Source organism: Tauraco erythrolophus, chromosome 24 (assembly GCF_009769465.1).
Source record: "Tauraco erythrolophus isolate bTauEry1 chromosome 24, bTauEry1.pri, whole genome shotgun sequence".
In the NCBI taxonomy this organism is placed as follows: Eukaryota; Metazoa; Chordata; class Aves; order Musophagiformes; family Musophagidae; genus Tauraco; species Tauraco erythrolophus.
This window is the reverse complement of record NC_141488.1, coordinates 3,928,152-3,939,135: the sequence shown is the minus strand read 5'-3', so window position 1 is coordinate 3,939,135 and position 10,984 is coordinate 3,928,152. Positions and strand designations below refer to the sequence as shown.

General features: G+C 60.7%; 2 protein-coding genes, 1 long non-coding RNA gene and 3 other non-coding genes across 7 annotated transcripts; all 6 read right to left on the bottom strand.

Moving 5' to 3' along the window:
* Positions 1-630: 630 nt before the first annotated feature.
* Positions 631-2,007, bottom strand: LOC147527095 (ras-related protein Rab-39A-like). Its single transcript, XM_086626177.1, has 2 exons — positions 1,793-2,007; positions 631-1,063 (listed from the first exon to the last, which is right to left on the bottom strand). The coding sequence occupies exons 1-2, from the start codon at positions 2,005-2,007 to the stop codon at positions 631-633; spliced, it is 648 nt and encodes a 215-aa protein (XP_086482303.1).
* Positions 2,008-2,570: 563 nt separating this feature from the next.
* On the bottom strand, positions 2,571-3,983 carry LOC147527094 (ras-related protein Rab-42-like). Its single transcript, XM_086626178.1, has 2 exons — positions 3,724-3,983; positions 2,571-2,988 (listed from the first exon to the last, which is right to left on the bottom strand). Exons 1-2 carry the CDS (start codon positions 3,981-3,983, stop codon positions 2,571-2,573), a joined length of 678 nt encoding a protein of 225 aa, XP_086482304.1.
* Positions 3,984-5,592: 1,609 nt separating this feature from the next.
* On the bottom strand, positions 5,593-5,663 carry LOC147527093 (small nucleolar RNA SNORD99). Its single transcript, XR_015222860.1, has one exon. It is a non-coding gene; the product is annotated as a small nucleolar RNA SNORD99 (small nucleolar RNA).
* Positions 5,664-6,383: 720 nt separating this feature from the next.
* Positions 6,384-7,712, bottom strand: LOC147527090 (uncharacterized). Of its 2 annotated transcripts, none has more exons than XR_015222833.1 (3): positions 7,673-7,712; positions 7,157-7,228; positions 6,384-6,452 (listed from the first exon to the last, which is right to left on the bottom strand). It is a non-coding gene; the product is annotated as an uncharacterized LOC147527090 (long non-coding RNA). The 2 variants fall into 2 exon arrangements; XR_015222834.1 differs by having other exon boundaries at positions 7,157-7,231; positions 7,673-7,701.
* Positions 6,578-6,708, bottom strand: LOC147527092 (small nucleolar RNA SNORA44). The gene has a single exon (XR_015222856.1). It is a non-coding gene; the product is annotated as a small nucleolar RNA SNORA44 (small nucleolar RNA).
* Positions 7,444-7,588, bottom strand: LOC147527091 (small nucleolar RNA SNORA16B/SNORA16A family). Its single transcript, XR_015222868.1, has one exon. It is a non-coding gene; the product is annotated as a small nucleolar RNA SNORA16B/SNORA16A family (small nucleolar RNA).
* Positions 7,713-10,984: the final 3,272 nt, after the last annotated feature.

The window sequence follows — 10,984 nt, the reverse complement described above, 5'->3', positions numbered from 1 at the left end:
GGAGGGGCCCGGGGGGTGCAATAAACACGTGCAGCCCCTCGGGTGAGGCTGGTCTGGCGGGTGCTGGGGTGGAGGGAAGCTGTTCCTGCACCGCAGCTGCTCCTGGGGGGATGCGGAGCTGTTTTCCGGCTGCTCCAGCTCGGTGTAACTGGGAGGAGCTGCTGTTCAAACCAGACAGCTTTGCTCTCCCGAGCACGGAGGAGCCAGCCCTGAGCAAACGGGGCAGGTGCTACAAAGGGTTTCAGATCGATGCTGATCCTGATCCGGCATGGCACTGCGGGTGCCGGGAGGAGCTGTGCTTCCTCTCGGGGGATGGGCACAGCCTTGTAGAAAGGGGTTTGGAGAGAGAACAGGAGGTCGGGGGTGGCACCCACCTCTCCGCAGAGCCATGCCCCATCCTGCCTGGGGACTTCACCCTTCCCACGGGCAGCCTCGGCGCTGGCCGCTTCCCCTTCCCCAGGAAAACACGGGCAGGCAGAGAGGTGAGCAGGGGGTGTTTAATGTGCCCTCGCAGTCGCCCGCTGCTCCGCCTGCACCCCGGCCGCTCGAGCGCTGCCTCACCTCCTGCGCACCGCGGCGGGCAGAGCCGAGCGTGTCCCTCGCCGGGACAGGCTGCCAGTGTCCCCAGCTCTAGCACGAGCATCTCTTCCGCTTCTCTTCCCTCTCCGGTGCCCGAACCTTGAGCGGTGCCGGCAGCGGGACGCTGCTCTTCACCCCGTCCCAAGCCTCGGTGGGAGCCAGCCGCCCCGTTTGCAGCGCCTGGTAGATGGCCAACGTCAACATCTGGAAAGCCTGGACCACGTTGCTGGCGTCCTTGGCTGACGTCTCGACGTACTGCACCCCCAGCGAGGCCGCCAGCTTCTCGGCCTCCTTCCTGCCCACCCGCCGCTGCCCTGCCAGGTCACTCTTGTGCCCCACCAGCAAGAAAACCATGCGGAACGGCTGCACCGTGTCCGTCACCTCCCGGTGCCACTGCCGGATGCTCTCGAAGGACGCGCGGTTGGTGAGGTCGAAGAGCAGCATCCCCCCCGCCGAGTTGCGGTAGTAGGAGCGAGTCACGGACCTGGGGTGCAGGGAGAAATGGGGTGAGCAGCCCCTCCGGGCTCCCTGTGCTCTCCCCAGCCGTGTCCCATCCCCTGCAACCGCCTCGTTGCTCTCAAACCATGGGGAGAAGGAGGAGAATCGGCCCTTTTGTGGTATCAACAAGTGGTTGGGGTGGCTCTGTCCATTCTCTGACACCAAAGCTCTGCCATCCCCTGCAGCCACAGCCCCAAAGCGCTCCTGTTCCCTGGAGCCACGGTGCTGGAGCTCTGCTGTCCCCTGCAGCCACGTCCCCTTGAGCTCTGCCATCCCCAGCAGCCCGGCTGTGCGGTGTGAAGGCTTCTGGCAGCTGAGCTGGTGAAGCCGCTTTGCCCGGCTCCCAGGGGGATGCCAGCTACTTCCCCAGCCCTCTGCAGCTGGTGGGGCAGAGGGGTGCTTAGGGGTCCCGTATCCCCTTTGGAGCTGGAGCCAGGGGGCTTACAAGGCAACCCCAAGGGCTCCTTTCCCTGGGGACACCGTTGGCTTTGGCTTGTCTGGGTCCCTGCAGCCTGCCTGGTGCTGGGCATTGTGGTTCCTCACCCACGGAGCTCCCCCAGCAAGGGGACTGGTGGGCACATGGCTGTATCTAGGACTTCCCTGGGGCTGGGATCACAACATCCCACCAGCACCCCCAAATCCAGAGGGATACCTCACTCCCGGACCTCCCAAGCTCCATCGCCCCTCCCCACACTGTGGCTGGAGCTGGACCCACCTGAACCGCTCCTGCCCGGCCGTATCCCAGAACTGCAGCTTCACCCGCAGCCCCGGTTCCAGCTCCACGAACTGGACGTAGAAATCCACCCCCACTGTCTGGTTGACGGCATCCAGGAAGACGCCCTCGGTGTAGCGCCGCAGCAGCGAGGACTTCCCCACCGTCGAGTCCCCCAGCATGATCACCCGGAACTGGTACTGCCACCGCGGCTCCATCGGCGCCTCCGCCGTCTGCCGGGACCCGCCGCCCCTGCGTCGGGTGCGTGTACGGGCAGGTAGCGCCGGGCGCCTCCGCTCCTCCACCCAGGAGGCGTTCCCGCCCCGCCATGGGTGCTGGGTGGCCCCTTGGGAGCCCCTTTGCTCCCTTTATCTTGGCTCCATCCAGCTGGAAGCACTCGGGGAGTGTGCTTGGTCCTGTTTTCCCAGGGGGTGGCTCAGGGACAGGAGACCTGCCAAGTGCCAAGGCCACGTGCAGACATGGTGGGGGGTTGTTACCCCCACCAGTGACCCCCCCGCTTCCCCAAAGCAGAGCATCTCCCATGTCATGGGTCAAGCATGGCTGCGTGTCCCAGCCAGGGGTCTGACGCTCAGCACAGCCTTAATTTAGTGCAGAAAAGCCTCAATTTATTAAAACCACTCTTGCAAGGGACTATTTTCTCAGAACCCCCCCCAAAAATTAAGGCTTGAAATAAACCCGAGCCCAGCACGCAGCCTTGTGCATCGCCCGAGAACAGAGGGCCCCCCCCATGGGTGGAGGGTCCCATGTCCCCCCATCCCCATCAGCACTGGCAGCGTTCCTGGGGCTCCCGCCGTGCCGGGGGCTGGTGGCAGCGGCTCTGGCTGGGGATGAGCCTGACGCCACCACAACCCTGGTGAGGGGCGAGACCCTCGAGCCCCAGTGCCCGTTGGATGCTCCTCGCCAGCGTCTGGAAGGCCAGCTCCACGTTGAGGTTGCTGCGGGCCGAGGTCTCCACGAAGGCCATGCCCAGGGTGGCGGCGAGGTGCCCAGCCTCCTCCGCTGACACGGTGCGCTCGGCCACCAGGTCGCACTTGTGCCCCACCAGGACGAAGGCGGTGGGTCGGTCCCCGCTGGCTTCGCGGTGCCACTCGGCCACGTGCTCGAAGGATGCCCGGTTGGTGAGGTCGAACACCAGCAGCACCCCAGCCGCACTCCGGTAGAAGGACCTGGTGATGGACCTGGGGGCACACCGCGGGGGGGGTGGTTTAAGGATCACCCCAGCACACACCAGCACCCACTTCCCCAGGACAGGGCTCTGGGGATTTTTGGGTCCCAGCTGGGGCTTTGAGAGCAGGATGGGGAGACCTGCCTGGACCATTTGCACCCCAGTTTTCTGTTCAGCATCCCCCCCCCTTGACTGGGCGGGCTCCAGAGGAGCCCTGTGGGGTTTTGCAGGGACTCAGGGGTCCCTCTGCTCCCCCACAGCTTGGGATCCGGTGGGAATGGGGCAGCACCTGGGGATGGGTGCTGATGGGGCTGAGCGCTGGGCATATATGGGGCACCCCCAGACACCCCTGGGGTCCCCAAAAGGCTACCAGGGATGTGGGCAGCGTGGACCCCCTGCTCCAGCCATGGCACCAGCCCAGCCCGTAGCGCCCCGTTTGAGCCTCGTTCACATGCCCAGGAGCTCCTGGCTCCAGCCTGATGCAATCAGGAAGGAAATTGCCCACCCCCAGCCCACCAGCACCCAGCCCTGCTCCCTTGGCCACCCCCCTCCCTCCCAAAACCAGCCCCAGCTTCGCTGCAAGCTCAGCACAAGGTTGCAACAGCCGTGAAAACGTCACCGTCCCAGCGACCCATCGCTGCCCATCCCTGCACAGGGACTTTCCACCCACCCCGGGGTGAGGGGATGGGTCAGCTGGGTGCTGGAGTCCTGCATGGGGGCTGTGTCCCCCTCCCTGTCCCCACCTCACCTGAACCTCTCCTGGCCAGCCGTGTCCCAGAGCTGCAGCTTGGCCTTGCCGGCGGGCGGCAGTGGGACGGTGCGGCTGTAGAACTCCACGCCGACGGTGGGGCAGGGGGTGGCGGCCCCCGTGCCCCCTCCGCCCGGACCCTCCGCGAAGCAGCGCAGCAGCGACGACTTGCCCACCGCCGCGTCCCCCAGCACGATGACACGGAACTGGTAGTGGTCCCCAGGGTTGGGGTCCTGGAGGGGCTCCGTCACCGTCCCCATGCTGGCGGCTGTGCCCAGCGAGGCGATTCACCGGCCGGTCGGATGGCGGATCCCGACCGGGCTGAGCTTTGCCGCGCTGGCGGGGCCGGGGCTGCGGCCAGGTCTCCACCCTTGTCCCCACCCCATAGCACCTTCCCTGGGGACAGGGACAGCTCTGGCCTCACGGTCACCTGGGCAGACAAACAAACCATCCCGGGGAGGAGGGAGAAGCCACCGGCTCCGTCCTCGTCCTCCTGTCCCTGGGACATTCTGTTTGGCGTCATCACCCACCAGCTCTGTCCCGCTGCACAGTTTTGGTGACAACCGCGGGGACAGCCAGGCTGCGGGTGTGCGAACACGCTGCCCAGGAGGGGCCGGTGCCTCCGAGGAAGCCAAAATCCTGGGAGAGCTGGGAGCTCTGTGGAAAAAGGGCTCTCGAGCCTCCACGGGGAGAAGAGAAAAAGGATCAGAGGCAGCGACTCTGCACCCCCCAGACAAAGGTGCCCTCTGCAAACAGCCCGGGTCACCCGCAGCCGTGGCGAGGACTCTGCCATCGCCCAGCCCTCCCCCTCCTCACGCCTGGGCAGAGACAGGGAATAACAGACCCCCCCACCGGGAAGCTGCGGGGCTGTTTTCACCCCCAGTTTGTTCCCCATCATGAGAAAAGGGGTGACTCGAGTCACCACAGCCCCAGCACAGCACCGCTGGGCACACTGGAGATGCTGCCTTTGCCTGGGCAGGCACCATTCCGTGCACCTCCGAGACTTCCCACGCGGTTCTGCTGCACCCAGGACCCCACTGGCCAGGAAGAAGCTCCAGCAGTGAGCGCAGCATCAGCTCCGGGGGCTGGAGGGATGGCAAAGGCTCCTGGTCAACACGGCTCCGGAGCGCAAAGGGCTCCGTTGATGAGGAGCACTAACATGCTGAACAAAGAAATGGTCAGGCACACTCACTTCCAGGGCAAAAAAGCAAATCCCAGTCACACCCCAGCACCTGGAGATGCAGGCGACCAGCACAGCCACAGAACCAGCAGAACCTCACCCTGCAGGACCAGTAACCTCAGGCAGTTGTTGCTTGTATTTCCCGAGTCAAGTCTCCCCCTCAGGACACGGGGCTCCCCAGTAAGGGTGTCACAGACCCCCCAGACCAGCACACCCCAAACTCCAGCACAGGGACACAGCAAAGAGTTTCAAGCGATTGCGTTTATTCACCCTCAAAACGTTTTATATCCAGACCCGCCCCCAAGCTCTTCTCCTGAGAAAACTTCATGGAAGGGACTGTGTTGAAATGGGAGCTGGAGCAGCACCTGGAGCCAAACAAGTTCCCTCTCCCTGCGGAGCGGGTGTTCCCACCTCGGGGAGCTCACGGCTCAGGAAGGAGCCAGGATCTGGCTGTGCAGAACTCCCACTTCCAGAGGAGAGGGCTGGAAAAGACCAAAGTCTTGCACTGAAGCACCGACACCCTCAGGAAATGCCTGTCTCTGCTCCATACTCCGACCTGAAGAGGAGATAAAAAACAATCCAGCCTGAACAAAGAGCAGTTTGACTTGGCACAGCTTCGGATTTCACCCACATTAAGGAATTCCCCGCCGAGCCCTCTTCCCGCACCGGGCAGTGGTTTGATGGTTCACACCTGGCCTCAGCCCCATATCCGCAGGATTCATCCACCAGTCTCCAAAGAAAGGGGTCATCACGGACCAGTCTGTGCTCAGAGGGTTGGTGTGGTGCAACTGATCTCACCACCACTCTGCCCTGCAGACACCACACTGCCCAGTTAAAAACCTCACTAATGAAGTCAAGCATTCCCACCTGGAAATCCCAGATTAAGCACTGGCCACTTCCAGCTTGACCTGTCCTTTGTCCTCTAGGACTGGTGAGATCCCGCTCACGAGGACACCAACGCCCAGCAGTTATCCACAGAGGACGCTCACGTGGCTCCATGTCACAGCTTCCCCACGAGCTGGGCCCCAAGGAAAGCACACCGGACCCCTTCACCGGGCACAGGGGCTGATAAGCGTTCAGCTTTTTCCACTAAGCAAGTAATTCCTGAAAAAAAACCACCAAGAGCCGCAGGGTAAGTATCTGAAGCCGATGGGCTGCTGTACTCCAGGAATAACACATCACATCCCGCCCAAGCAAACACCAGCCTGCAAATCTTCACGACCCCTCTGTTCTCCATGCCCAACGTTTATCCCTTCTCTTGGCCAGAGAGTTTCACTCCCATCCAGCCTTCCCGAAGAAGCAAGGCCAACACAAGAGACTTGTCTTCCAACCGGCCCCTCTCAGAGCAGGACTGCACCAGCAAAGAGGCCGAGACCAGTTTGAATTTTATTTTTCCTCCTTTTTCGACCATGAGATCGGTACTCAGATCTGATGGGAAAGGGATCTGGAGGGCGGTGCTCCAGCGCTCTGACAAGGGTGTGTGCTCTCACCTCGGGTCTGACCAGGCAGGGAGGCCATCGGCCCAGCGAGCTCCAGACACCACGCAACCCTGGAAGACACGGCAACGTCCCCCAGTGTCAGCAACAGGCTGCAGACTCGGGAGTAAGCGCTGCCGACACACCCCACCCAGAAACCACCAGCGCCTTGGAAGAAAAAACACCTCAATTCCTGAAAACATATAGGAGGGGCGAGTGACAGCCACAGGCAAACGGGGCCCAGCAGTCAAAGACCTTCCCGTTGCTCTGGCATGTTGTTGGAGACCTGCAGCTACTGCGTGGAGCCACAGCTCTTGGATAAACATGCACAGTCGCCGCCGAGCTCGCCTGGCGAAGCCTGTGGCAGGTTCGGAGCGGCAGGTGGAGCGAAAGGGGAGCCATCTGCTCGTTCTGGGTCAGATCTGAGTCCCAGTTCTGCCATGAGCCAGGCTAAGTGATGCTGGAGAAAGAACGTCCCCTTATCCCACCCACACATGATCTCAACAGAGCAAGAAATAAGGGGATTCTGCAGTTCCTGATGACGGGAGAGATACTCGTAACAGGCCCTGCTAGTGAGAAATCCTTGTCCATAGGGCCTGACCCCAAGCAGGAGCCCTGCAGATGATCCACAGCATCGGGAACAAGGACCACAGTGGCAGTACCTGCTAGCAGAGGGCCACAAAACGCTGCTGCTTGCTGCTCCAGCCGAGGGAGGATGGGAAGGCAAGCGAATTCCCAGCACAAGGGGAGACTCCGGAGCCTGAATCACACATCTTACCTGCCCAGCGCTGCAGAGCCAAGGCCATCACCAGCCATCCTGGGCCCTCAGATCACCTTCCATGCCAGGGTGCTGCTGGGGAAGAGCATATAGCCATGAGCTTCAGACAGATTAAAGCAGAAAAAATATCTTAAAGCACCAGAAAAGCCACGATTCCCACCACCTCCTCGCGCACCAACTCGGACCCTAAAGCAGATATTCGGGGTAGCTGCTTTCTTCCAGCGACACCACCTCCACCCCCAGCGATGCCCGGATCCCCGCCCTCGTCCCGGCAGCCCCCCCCAGGGACATGTATTTTCCCGAAATGTTGCCGGACAGTTACGGAGGCTCAAACTGCGCGGCGACCGTCGAGGAAAAACCCTTCGCTCTCGGCTCCTTTTTGACTGCATCTGCCACACCGCCCAGACAGACGCAGCTTCGACAGGGCCGGCGCGGCCTCCGGGGCTCTTCCGCCCATCAGCCGCCTCTCCCGGGGCAGTCTGTTCCCTCGGCCCGCCGCGGAGGTCACTCGCTCACCCAGCGGCGGCTCCGGCATCTTCCCCGCGCACCGGGCCCGGCCTGGCAGGGAGGGAGCGAGGGAGCAAGGCCGCGCCGCGGCCGCGCTGCCCCTTCACGGCCCATCGGAGCGCCCCGATGCGCCGCCGCCCGGACGCGAAGCTCGCGGGGCGTCGGTGTGGCGGGGCTGAGCGGCGGGAGAGCCGCAGGGGAGCGCGGATGGCGGCGGATTTCCCTCGCACCGCTCCCGCCCTAAGCACCCACAGCCGCCATCGCAGGGAGAGGCGGGAGGCGGCCCGCGGTGGCCTTTTATAGGGGCGGAAGCGCGGGCGCTGATTGGCTGTTGGGGCCGCGCCTCCCGCAGCGCCTTCTGGGAGTTGTAGTTCCCGGCGCCCGCAGCCCGTCCCGCCATGTCGCTCCTCCTACACCCGAATAAAGGGCACCTTCATGGTGTCCCCTCCCCCGACAGCAGCGGGGCAATTCCCAAATTCCCACCCCCATTCCCAACACCACGATTCGCTCCCGCACCCCACCCGAACGGACCTCTGGATGACACAGTCTCTCCCCTCCTCCCTCAAGGTGCGTGTCTGGGGCGGCTCTTCCGAAAAGCGGAGATGTTTTTCCTCACTCCTTCCTCCCTTTTGGAAGGTGTGGGGGGTGAACACCCCACCCCGGGGGAACAGAAGGAAAGTTTCTTGGAAATAAAAGTCCATCCGGCAAAACAATACCTCTGTCAGGTTCCTGGCTCGTGATCCGTGATGAGTGGAAAGGATTCAAATGGGAGCGTCTGCCAACTGGTTGGAAAGGACAGCTGAGAGTTCTGCAGGTGCTGATGCTGAAGCCACAGCGAGAGATGAGGTTGAAAAGCTGGATCTGAAACATCAAGCTTGGTTCCTGCCCCGAGCCCTGCAAAAAGGATGAGGGAGAACAGTTTTTAATCTGTTCTGAGCAAAATTCACTGATGAAAAAACTCTCAATGCTAAGGAATTGCCTTTTTAAGACAGTAACTCCACCACAAGCATGTCAGATTACCAACAAAATACACCTGGCATCCATTTAAAGCAGAAGTAAGCTTGGAAATGAGCGCCAAACCTCGTGTGACCAAGCTCTTCTAAAAACAGCCCTTGTCGAAGCTGGCAGGGACAGGTCACAAGCGGGTGGTCCCGTCCTCCACCTCCTCCATGGATCTTGCAGCGGCTCTGCCAAGTCACGAGGCATTCCCTGGGCAGCCCGGCTTCTCCTTGGCACGGCGAGCCTGGAAACCTCCCTGTCAAATTCTAGGGCAGGAGAGAAGCTGGGAGCTCAGTGCAGCAAAACCATCTCACCCCAAGATTTCAGACAACCTTGGTAAACATCAAGTGTTTGAGAAGAGAATCTTCCAAATAGCTTCGCCTGGGGTCGGAGGAGGAGCTGACAGAGAGCTTATGGGTCAAGATTAGAGGACGGAGACGGATAGGGGATGTTACGGTAGGGGTCTGTTACAGGCCACCTGGCCAGGAGGACAGAGCAGATGAGGCGCTTTATAGCCAGATAGGAGCAGTCTCGCGGTCACAAGCCCTGGTCCTCATGGGGGACTTCAACCACCCTGACATCTGTTGGAGAGACAATACAGCAGGGCACAGGCAGTCCAGGAGGTTCCTGGAATGCGTGGATGACAACTTCCTCCTGCAGATGATAGAGGAGCCGACAAGGAGGGGTGCCATGCTCGACCTTGTGCTCACCAACAGGGAGGGACTGGTGGGTGAGGTGAAACTTAAGGACAGCCTTGGCTGCAGTGACCACGACACAGTGGAGTTCAAGATCCATGGGGCAGCAAGGAAACCATTCAGCAAGCTCTGTACCCTAGACTTCAAGAAGGCGGACTTCGGCCTCTTGAAGCACCTGATGGGCAAAGTGCCGTGGGAGGTGGCCCTGGAGGGACAAGGGGCCCAGGAAAGTTGGTCCACATTCAAGGAGCACCTTCTCCAAGCTCAGCAGAGGTGCATCCCGATGAAGAACAAGTCGGGCAAAAAGACCAGGAGGCCGGCGTGGATGAGCAAGGAGCTCCTGGACCAACTGAAAATGAAGAGGTTAGCCTACAGAGGGTGGAAGCGGAGACAGATAGCCTGGGAGGAATACAGAGAAGCTGTAAGAGTGACCAGGGATCAAGTGAGGAAGGCTAAAGCCCTGAAGGAATTGAATTTGGCAAGGGATATAAAAAGCAACAAGAAATGCTTCTATAGGTATGTAGGGGACAAAAGGAAGTCCAAAGAGAATGTAGGCCCCCTCCGGAAGGATACTGGTGCTCTAGTTACCCGGGACATAGAGAAGGCTGAGGTACTTAATGAATTTTTTGCCTCAGTCTTCAATGGTAAAGCCTCTTGTCTTACCACCCAAGCTGTGGAAAGAACTAGCAGGGACTGTGAGGATGAACCACCGCCCACTGTACTTGAAGACCAGGTTCGAGAACATCTGAGGAACTTGAAGGTGCACAAGTCCATGGGACCTGATGAGATCCATCCGCGGGTCCTGAAGGAACTGGCGGATGAAGTTGCCAAGCCACTGGCCATTGTATTCGAGAAGTCGTGGCGGTCTGGCGAGGTCCCCGATGACTGGAAGAGAGGGAACATAACCCCCATTTTTAAAAAGGGGAACAAGGAGGACCCGGGCAACTACAGACCGGTCAGCCTCACCTCTGTGCCTGGCAAGGTCATGGAGCAGATTCTCCTGGGAACCATGCTAAGGCACATGGAGAGCAAGGAGGTGGTGGGTGACAGCCAACATGGCTTCACCAAAGGCAGATCGTGCCTGACCAACTTGGTGGCCTTTTACGATGGGGTGACAGCATCGGTGGACAAGGGTCGACCAATGGATGTCATCTACCTGGACTTGTGCAAAGCTTTTGACACTGTCCCGCACGACATTCTTCTCTCTAAATTAGAGAGTCATGGGTTTGATGGATGGACCACTCGGTGGATAAGGAATTGGCTCAATGGCCGCACTCAGAGAGTAGTGGTCAACGGCTCAATGTCCAAGTGGAGACCGGTCACGAGTGGCGTCCCTCAGGGGTCCGTGTTGGGCCCGACCCTCTTCAACATCTTTGTCGGTGACGTGGACAGTGGCATGGAGTGCACCCTCAGCAAGTTCGCCGATGACACCAAGCTGTGTGGTGCCGTTGACACGCTGGAAGGGAGGGATGCCATCCAGAGGGACCTTGACAGGCTGGAGAGGTGGGCCCGTACCAACCTCATGAAGTTTAACCAGGCCAAATGCAAGGTCCTACATCTGGGTCGTGGCAATCCCAGGCATAAATACAGACTGGGTGGTGATTGGATCGAGAGCAGCCCTGAGGAG